Here is an 11,119-nt window from a genome sequence, read left to right on the forward strand (position 1 = left end):
CTATGTGGTGAAGAGGCCATTGGGCCCTACCAGACACCAAGAACCCAGGTGTGACTGCTTCCTCTGCACCCCTTATTGAAACTCTATGGAGTACAGTGTGGTATTCACTACTCAGCTAATAGTATTTGCCAGACCTGTTACATGTATACTGCAAACTCATATGTAGAAAATCCCATCTCTGAGCCCTTTGGGCCATCCAGAACACCAAGAGAACATACATGTTAAAGGGTATGTATACTTTTGCAACATTTTTTTTTAATTGCTCTAAGCAACTTTGGAAATACGCTTAATTATAAATATTCAAATTTCCTACCTGTGTATTACAAAGCCTCTGGCTGAGCTTCATAGGCTTTGTAATACACTGCAGTACTGAAGTATAGTAGTGTATTAGAAGAATGATAAAAAAAATGTGCTAAAAAAAATAGTAAAAAAATTATAAAAAAGATTTTTAAAAATCCCGTAGGTGGTATCGCTGCATTCAAAATGACCCAGAGAACAGAGTCCGTACATTATTTAACCTGCACGGTGCATGTTGAAAACAAAAACATTTCACAGGAACATTGACAAAAAAAAAAGAAAAATGTTCGGGGTCTTTGAATGCAGCGATAAATATAACATTTGGTATTAACATAATCGTACCGGCCTGCAGAATTAATAAAACATAATATTTATACTGCACAGTGAATGCCGTTAACAATAAAAAGCGCGCCGGAATTACAGATTTTATTAATCTTGCCTCTAGAAAAAAATGAAATAAAAAAGCAATCAAAATGTTAAATGTTTCCCAAAATTGCAAAAATGTAGACTAGAGTTCATCCCGCAAACAACAAGTTCTTAGGCTGGCTCCACACGGGCAATTACTTTATTCACTGCGATTTGTGGGCATCAGCTGGTTTTTCTTTTTTTTTTTGCAGAATAATCTTACATCGCACCGCTGCCACCCGTGATAAAATTGTGCCGGCTCACCTCCTCTCTCCTCCCCTTCAGCTTTTTGCAATGGGAGGAGGCAGGACAGGGGGCAAAAGCTAAGCTCCCTTTCCGCCCCTTGCTCGGAGCCAGCAATGGAAGGGGTGGGGCTTAGCTCCAACCCCACCTCTCCCCATCCCATTGCAAACAGCGGCAAGGGGCAGAGAGAAGAAGAGAAGGGTGGGGGGGTGGGGTGGGGGGTTAGGAGTCACGCTGCTAAACTCCCCTACACCTCCCTTCTCTGGCCGGTGTCATAGGCTCCAATAGGAGTCTATGGCAGCGGCCGTAGCCAGGCCATGAAGATAGTTCTAGGACTATCCCTCCCGCCTGGCTGGGCGCTTTTACGTTACGGGAATATGCCTGTGTGATCTTATGCATTGGGAACCAATGTATAAGATGGTAGCGTTTATCAGCCGGCCGTGAAAACGTCGGCCAAAATACGCTCGTGTGAATAAGCCCTAAAAATGAAATCCAAAGAACAAATTGCTGAATTTTTTTTCCCCAATCCTCTTAAAATAATTAATAAAAGTTATACAATACATTATATGCACCCAAAAATGATGCCCTCGCATGGCTATATCGATAGAAAAATGAAAAAGTTATGGCTCTAGAAATGCATCGCTGAAAAGCACTGAAAAAGTTTTTGGTCATTAAGGCACAAACAGGCTTCGTCACTAAGGGGTTAAAAGGTTGTCCACTTGTAAACTATGACAACCTAACTTCAGGATTTCAGGATAGGCAGCCAGTAGTACATCAGCAGGAATTTGTGGCCCTGCGGGGAAACCCTGGCATCGTGCTGCTGGGGAAAAAATCTCTCCATCTCCCCTGCAGGGGCTTCCCTTCACTGGAGAGAGAGAGATGAAGGGGGTTCCCCCGGGGACTCCCTCCAGCTCTTTCTCTCCAGCAGCACATCTTTTCGGTCAATCCCGACTTTGTGAAAGGTCCTGACCCTCACAACTAGCGCTGCAGAAAATCGTGTGAATTCCACTCTCATGTGAATGAGCCCTAATAGTAAGATATTTCTAAACTGTGCTATTTGCAAATTTATTTAAGATTTTATCTTTAGATGTACTGGAACAATAAAAAAAATTGCAAAAGTCCACAAAACCCTTAACATCCCCTATTTCCAAACACAATTGAAATCAAAAGGATATTTCTACCGTGTTTCCCCCAAAATAAGACAGGGTCTTATATTCATTTTTACTCCAAAATATTTCTTTTGTACATGTATTACTGCCTGGACACTATTTAAAAATCATGATAGGGCTTATTTTGGGGGTAGGTCTTATTTTCAGGGAAACAGGGTAGTAGTCAAAACAAGAATGTATCATGAAGATTCACTAGACTTCTGACTCGGCATAGCTATAGGCTAGTCACAATCCAACAGTAACGAAAGGAGACTCAATTATACAACTTTTGCACAACATTTTGAACTACAAATGTAGCAAAGTTAAATTTTTTTGCAACAAGTCCCCCTGTCTTAAGCCACTGGAAAGCTATTGTAAGCTAAACACTACAAAACCATTGTAAAGCTATTATTACATTATCTTAACATTAGAAAACCACTGAAAGAGCAAATAAAATGTGATACACTAAGTTATCTTAAGGCATTAAGAGTCAAGTTAAAAGTTTTCTACATCTGTCCCTTCTATAGAAATGAAACTCACAACGAGGCAATATCTGACTCCCTGCGGCGGTCCTCCCTAAAATGAGCAGAGACCCCATTTAAAGAGCAAAAGAAGTTACAGTAGGACACAACAATGATTGTACCTGTGTATAAACGCCATAGAACCTCTATAACATTGTCTTCATTTAGTCAATGTATTGCCTGCAGGTGGCGCTGTTTCCACTTCTGGAAAAGATTCTGGTCTCACTTTGTTCTACAGGGCTTCCTTTACTTTGATGGGTTGACTACTGTACTCTGTTGCGCTGCAAAACCCAGCGGACCCATTTTGAGTAAATAGAATCCATTAGGATGTTTTAGGAAACAGATCCATTTATGGATGCTTTAAAAATGATTCCCCTACTGACTCGGCAGCCATGAAGTACCATGAGGACCATGCTCACATCTGCGTTGGAGGCTGTAGTGCAGATCCAGCAGAAAATCCCGGAAAGTAGCACAGCAGGCTGTGCTATTCTGCGACGCTGACCGACATGGCGGAAACCCGACGGACCGCATTATAGGAACAGGATCCATTGTGCGCAGTTTATGTCAATGACTGTCAGACGCAGCACTTGCAGCATTTTTGTTCTTCAGCTCCTGTGGTGGATCCAAACAATGGAAAAGATTAGCGCAGATGTGAACAGGGCCGAAAATAATCAGATTATGATGATCATCCTGATCCAATCATTTAGACTTTTTCAGCCTCTGTTCATCTTTTCCATTGTTTGGATCAACCATAGGAGCTGAAGAATGAAAATAATGGAAACGAATGAAACAAATTGAAACGAATGATCCCCGATGTGAACAGTGAAATTCCAATAGCATCCAATAATCCAGAAAGTCTGATAATCTGGCAATTGAACTATAATACAATGGGAATAAGCAGAAGACTGAGCAGACAGACCTAATTATACATTATTTTTTTGCTTTCTTCTCTCTCTTTGCAAGTATTATACACTTTTTATGGCTGTCCAATAATCCAGAATATTTGATAATCTGAAACCCACCAAAGGAACTTTACCAGACCTCCACTTTGGGGTTACTGACTGAGCACTTTAAATAATCTTGGCAAGGCAGAATGGCACTCAGCCCAGGGCCACATGCCCCACTAGCCTCAATATACCATTAGGGGGCCTTCACATGGGACGGAATATTCCGAAGGACGCTGTGGATTCTTCCACTATCAAAATCTGCAAGCGTGAAAGTAGACTTTGATATGAGATTGACCGCAGAATTCTGCCAGTTTCTATCCCGTATCACGCAAATTTTTCTGCAAGATGGAATATTCTGCAGCGCCCCCGTAGGACGCTCCGACCGGTGTGAAAGTGCGCTTATGTTTCTCCTCTCTTAGGGCTTCTTCACACGAATGTAAGCGCAAAACTGTTCACTTCTGCGCAACATATTTGCACTGTGAAGGAGGCTTTTTTGCACGAGTGCCTGCGCAAATACTGTGCCCACTTGCGCAGGAACCACTAATTGACATGGGCAGGGGATTCACCCCCACCCTGATTTAAATGGATATTAAGACAAATTAGATTCCGGTGTTCGCGCCGGGAATGCGTAGAGTACATATGAGTGCATTTCGGCACCCCCATAGACTCCTATGGGGACCTTTGGTGCGCAAATGTGTTTTTTGCAAAAAAAGAACAGTGAGAAGGAACCCATTGAAAACAATTGGTTCTATTCTCCGCCTATTGCGCGCAAATACACCAATGCGAAGGAGCCCTTAATCTTCTGGCTTGTGCCTGCCGCACTTGAATAATAAACATGTCACTATTAAGTAATCCTCCATTATAACTAATTAATAGACAAGGATCCTTCAAGGGCAATCACACCTAAGTATAAGCAGTGAAAATCAGCAATCAGTCATCCTCTTCAGGTGATTGTTAGTTATCTCTGTACTTGGGAAAGCTGGGTGCCAACTAATCTAGCCGCCATTATACCCATAGAAGTTGGCACAGAACTTTCCTAGAGTCCTGAATAGCGAGTCAGCCTAGTTATGTGGAGATATCCGTCTGATTCCTCTGCAGCAGCATAACTAGGCAGATCACTGTACTAGTCAATAGGAAAGAAGGCGGCCATATTGCTTGGCATTTAAGTCCCCAAAATTTGTATCAGGACCCAAAACATCATGGTATGATGTTACAGAGGGACCATTGGATCTCCTTAGATACAAGAGTCCAGATGATAATGCTGCGTTTAGACGTAATGAGTACCGTTAAAAAAAAACGTATAAATGAGCAATAATCATTTAGTTTAAATGCGAACCATCGGCCGAACAAGAATTGCGCACTTTTTTCATCTGTCGTTCAGTTTAAGCAGGACTAAAAACTCTCTCCGCTCATTGTTTCCCATAGGAATGTGAAGCACTCAACGAGAAGTGAGCGATTCTCAACGATGATCTGCCTGTCTATACAGAACGAACGAGTGCGAACGAATTAGCGGCGACGCCACTCGCTCGTTCAATGAGAATCGGCTCGTCTAAATGGGGCATAACTCTGCACTTTCTGGTTGTCACCCAGTGAAGGAGATAACTGGACAAAAGAGAAGGACTCAAGAATCGGTGAGCTTTTAAGGAGGTGTTTCCCTTTAAATGCTAAACAATGTAATGTGATATTTAAAGAGGAGCTGTCACCATTCCTAATATGTCTATTTAAATAAATACTTGTATTCCCCATCAAATCGCAATCTAAGAGCATCTTTTCTAGGAATTCTGCATTGTGCCATTCCTCTGTTATTCCTCCTGGAAATTTAAGACTAAATTTAGAACTAGGTGTTACCAGTCAGGGGTGTGTCCCTTCACACACTAACATTGTCCAATCAGTGCTGGCAGTGCCAGGCTGTACAGGGACAAAGGGGAAAGGTAATATGCTCAGTTGGCAATGTCTTCATACATTTCCAGGAGGAATAACAGAGGAACGGCAATACAGCATTCTAAGAAAAAGATGATACAGAATTGTTATTTCTTGGGGAATAGAAGTATTTACTAAAACAGACAAGTCAGGAGAGCAGACAGGTCTGCTTTAAATCGGCTTATTGTCATAGTCCACTTTATATGAAATGGCATGATAACTTCCCAATTAACACAAAGCAATTTTCTTTTCCCTTTCATGTATAATAGCAAGTAATTTCCTGATGGCTTTAGATGCGTCATCACAGTGACAGGTCAAAGCAACTGATGGAGAATGGGTCGCGAAAATGGAGACAATGAAGACGTCTTAGTAAAAAATATTATATTTTAGTGCATATTTGGCTACTTTAACATTCATGCAATATATTCCCTTTGTAGCACAATATGCATTAATTCTGCCGCCTTTGTTTGACCTCTGGCTCCTTAAATTAAAGTTTTGTCCCAACCAATAATCCTCTGATCTATAAGGTATGTCAAAATAAAATATGTACAGAACCCAATTTTTTTTTACCTTACACATGAAGGCACTTACAGATAAGGAGATATTTGGTTAACCAAAAAAAAAAAAACAGCAATGCAAAAAAAAATGTAACCCTTTCCAAATAGGAGAATTGTGCAGGATTCCCTAGCAGCCAAAGGGTTAAAACAAAAAAATGCATAATCAACGGCAATGATGTAAACAAATTAAGATCCGTGCAAAAAACTGCAGATGTTTATACACCCCGGTGAGAAGACAAGAGTCCAACCAAGTCCCCCTATATTGGCTTATGGATGATCTTTTGTAATTATTTTCCATTTTTGTGCAAAATTGTAAATAATAATGAATTTGTGCCAGGGTTAGACCAAAAATATTTAAAAAAAAAAAAATAGATTTTTTTTGTCACTTCTCCAGAACAGCTGGTCCTCAACCCTAGTGGCTCCTGACAGTCCTCCCCATGGAACATGTTGAGTTGTTCAGAGTTCATCTCATACATGGCACTGATACAAAAATCTATCCATAGCAGCTTGTGCCATACTGTATAATGATGTGTGCGTTTCCTGTAGGATGGCATCTGCAGCCCACTGCATGAAGAAATCTTAACAATCCTTGGGAAAATACTGAAAAAAATGTGTCCTCAGACGTATCCACCACGCATGACCCTAGCACAACTGAGTAACAGTTTAATTGATACAATAGAACAATTCCTTCTTGTGGTGGAATACGTATATTTCTTATGCACCCACAAGAGCCATATTTCTAAAGACACCATAATAAATGTAGTACAACCTCACAGCTATGGACTCTCTTTCTCAAACATCTACAGTAAAGTCTTGGACTATCCACAGTTGAGTGGTGGCCCACTTCTATACATCACAGGCTAGTGATGAGGTCTGAGACCAGCATTGATTGACAGTTTTCAAGAACTTACCAAGAGGTCATACCTCTGTTAACCTTTTGGGTTCTCCATAATGTTGATTAGTGGTGAAGTGAGAGTATTTGGCATCATCCAGGTCTTCTGATTCCATATAATCCGATTTGTTGAATGATTGTTTGCTCTCACTCTTTTTCAGGTCTCCATAAGAAGAAGGCTGCTGACCACAGGTGACATGAGTGTACTGGGATTGCTCTTCATGGTCAGTCTCTCTGTGGTAGAAGTAGTTAAAATTGGAGACAATAACAGGAACTGGGAGGGCAATGGTTAATACACCAGCTATGGCACAGAGAGATCCTACTATCTTCCCACCAATAGTCAATGGATACATATCACCATACCCAACAGTTGTCATGGACACTACTGCCCACCAGAAAGCATCTGGAATGCTGGTAAATAAAGATTCAGGGTCATCAGTCTCTGCAAAATACACTGCACTCGAAAAAAGGATGACGCCAATAAAGAGGAAGAAGATGAGAAGACCTAATTCCCTCATACTGGCTTGCAATGTCTTCCCTAAGATCTGAAGACCTTTAGAATGTCTGGAGAGCTTGAAGATCCTGAAGACTCTCACCAAGCGGATGACCCTCAAAATAGCCAAGGACATGGCCTGCTGCCCATTGCTACCTTGTTGCTCAGCCAATTCGGTCCCTAAAGTGATGAAATAAGGGATGATGGCCACAATGTCAATGACATTCATCATGTTCTTAAAGAAAGCTGGCTTGCTAGGGCAGGCAAAGAACCTAACCAAGAGTTCAAAGGAGAACCAGATGATACATAGGGTCTCAATGAGGAAGAAAGGGTCAGTGAAGGGACTGTCCTTTGAGACATGGGTCCCATTGACCAGAAGATGCTCACCTGCCAGCCTTACTTCTTCCCTGAACTCTGGAAGTGTCTCTAAACAGAAGATGACTATGGAGATAAGAATAATGAGGACTGAGACAATTGCAATGCCTCTAGCAGGTCCTGAGCTCTCAGGGTACTCAAAAAGTAGCCAAACCTGTCTTTGGAAGTCATTATCAGGCAAAGGTCGCTCTTCCTCCTTAATGAACCCTTCATCATCCCGAAACATCTCAATGACCTCCTCTCCCAGTTCATAAAACTTAATCTCCTCCAAGAAGATGTCAACTGGAACATTGACAGGTCTACGAAGCCTTCCCCCAGACTGATAATAATACAAGATGGCATCGAAGCATGGTCTGTTGCGATCAAAGAAGTACTCATTCCTCAGAGGGTCAAAGAAGCGCATTCTCTTCCTAGGGTCTCCTAGTAAGGTTTGGGGGAACTGGGCAAGAGTTCTCAGCTGGGTCTCAAAGCGGAGCCCTGAGATATTGATGACCACCCTCTCACAGCAATCCTGGGTGGCCCTTTCAGGGTCATAGCCCTCTTGTCCCAGGGCACTGAGGGACACAAGGGTCTCATCCACATTCTCCCCAGAAACAACAGTCATATCTCCAGTTTTGGGGGTCTCTCCTCAGCACCCTGGACCTTGCAGAGCTGCACCCCAGTAATCAGCTCTCTCCTCAAGTCTATCCACCTATAATTCCAAGATGATTGGCAGCTCCTTGGCTGTGGTGCATTCTCTCCTGTGTGACAATATCACCATGAAGCTGGCAGCACATCTGGCTGGGATAGACATGGTTGAAATGAGTGCCACCCTGTTGAAGTCATCTCCTCAGTGGCATTATGTCTGCTAATTGGGCAGTAGCATGTCTCCTTGCAAGCTGTTGATTGTGAGTCCCCGCGTTCCCTCCTTGGCGGTGACACCAGACTGGCTGTCAGTGAGGTAGACGAGCAGCTCCAGTCTCTCGCCCTCCCCAGGAGCACACTGACGTCCAGGAGGAGTGTCACACAAGAAGCAGCCACCTCTAATTGAGCTCACTGCCAGCCCTCAGCTCTGCCTCCTCCCTGTATACAGCCCTTCATGTGCCACAGGAGTTACTAACTGCATGGTCAGTGCTGGGCACAGAGCATTAGAGCACTGGCAGTAAGAACAAAGTTTAGCAATAAACAGAAGCTGCAGAGCATCTTGGAAAATAACATTTGACAAGTAATGTCTGCATGAAAACATATCCTGGGGCTGCTGTATGCACAATGTAGAAAGAGAAATGAAATTGAGGTAGATTAGATAGACAGACACATAAGCAAGATACATTTCATAGACAGGTACACAGAGATCCATAGAAAGAGAGACCTGAGATGACAGATAGATAGACAGAAATGTGGTAGGGCGATAGATGAGCATTAGATAGATAGATAGATAGATAGATAGATAGATAGATAGATAGATAGATAGATAGATAGATAGATAGATAGATATGAGATAGATAGAAGTAGATAGAGTGAAAGATAGATATAAGATAGATAGAAGTAGATAGAGAGATAGATAGAAGTAGATAGATAGATATGAGATAGATGGATAGATAGATAGATAGATATGAGATAGATATAAGTAGATAGAGAGATATATATGAGATATATAGAAGTAGATAGATAGATAGATATGAGATAGATAGAAGTAGATAGAGAGATAGATATGAGATAGATAGATAGATAGATATGAGATAGATAGAAGTAGATAGATATGAATTAGATGGATAGATAAATAGATAGATATGAGATAGATAGAAGTAGATAGAGAGATAGATATGAATTAGATGGATAGATAAGTAGATATGCATTAGATAGATAGATATTAGAAAGATGGATAGATATTGGATGGATAAATATAGATAGACAGGTAGGTATAGATAGATAGATAGATAGATAGATAGATAGATAGATATGAAGCAGAAAGAAAGATAGGTATATATAGACAGATAGGTATATAGACAAACAGATATAAAGTAGATGGGTAGGGAGATAGATTTCAATTAGCTTGATAGATATAGATAGACAGGTAGACATAGATAGAGGTAGATAGATATGAAGTAAATAGAGAGATAAATATGAATTAGATGGATAGATAAATAGATATGCATTAGATAGATAAGTATTAGATAGATGGATATGTATTAGATAGATAGATATTAGAGATGAGCGAGCATACTCTTTAAAGGCAGATACTCGAGCGAGTATCGTCCTTTTCGGGTACCTGCCTGCTCATCAGAAAAGATTCAGGTGCCGGCGGGGGCGCAAGCGGGGGGGGGGGGGAGATCTCTCTCGCACTCTCCCCTCCTGCTACCCCCTGCTCACCCCCGCAACCCATCGCTCACCCCCACTGGCACCCAAATCTTTTCTGACGAGCAGGCAGGTACTCGGAAAGGACGATACTCGCTCGACTATCTGCCCTTAACAAGTATGCTCTCTCCTCTCTAATAGATATGAATTAGATAAATAGATAAAGATAGACAGGTAGGGATAGATAGATAGATATGAATTAGATGGATAGATAGATAGATACCGGTAGATAGATATAAAGTAGATATATAGATAGGTATATATAGCTAGACAGATAGATAGGTATAGAGGCAAATAGATATGAAGTAGATAGGTAGGTAAATATATTTGAATTAGCTGGATAGATATAGATAGACAGGTAAACATAGATAGATAGAAGTAGATAGATTTGAATTGGCTGTATAAATAGATATGAATTAGATGGATAGAAAAATAGATATGCATTGGATAGATAAGTATTAGATAGATGGATATGTATTAGATAGATAGATATGAATTAGATTGATAGATATTGATAGACAGATAAGGATAGATAGACAGATAGGTAGATAGATAGATAATGAATTAGATCGATAGACAGATAAATAGATATGCATTAGATGGATAGATAGATATGAGATAGATACCGGTAGATAGATATAAAGTAGATATATAGATAGGTATACATAGATAGACAGATAGATGGGTAGATATAGATACATAAATAGATATGAAGTAGATGGGTAGGTAGATAGATTTCAATTAGATGGATAGATATAGATAGACAGGTAGACATAGTAGATAGATAGATAGATAGATAGATAGATATGAAGTAGATAGAGAGATAGATATGCATTAGATAGATAAGTATTAGATAGATGGATATATATTAGATACATAGATATGAATTAGATGGATAGCTATAGATAGACGATAGATAGATAGATAGATAGATATGAAGTAGATAGAGAGACAGATATGAATAAGATGGATAGATATAGATAGACA

At 40.6% G+C, this 11,119-nt stretch overlaps 1 protein-coding gene across 1 annotated transcript in view; it reads right to left on the reverse strand.

Annotated features, from left to right (window-relative positions):
* The window catches only part of LOC136611206 (potassium voltage-gated channel subfamily A member 2-like), a 45,965-nt gene extending 37,254 nt beyond the window's left edge, over positions 1-8,711 (reverse strand). The window contains exon 1 of the mRNA XM_066590535.1: positions 6,950-8,711. Within this exon, the coding sequence (XP_066446632.1) occupies positions 6,957-8,402 (1,446 nt within the window). The 5' untranslated portion in view covers positions 8,403-8,711 and the 3' untranslated portion in view covers positions 6,950-6,956. The remainder of the gene's footprint in view (positions 1-6,949) is intronic.
* Between the last annotated feature and the right edge of the window lie 2,408 nt (positions 8,712-11,119).

This window comes from Eleutherodactylus coqui, chromosome 2 (genome assembly GCF_035609145.1).
Source record: "Eleutherodactylus coqui strain aEleCoq1 chromosome 2, aEleCoq1.hap1, whole genome shotgun sequence".
Classification (NCBI taxonomy): Eukaryota; Metazoa; Chordata; class Amphibia; order Anura; family Eleutherodactylidae; genus Eleutherodactylus; species Eleutherodactylus coqui.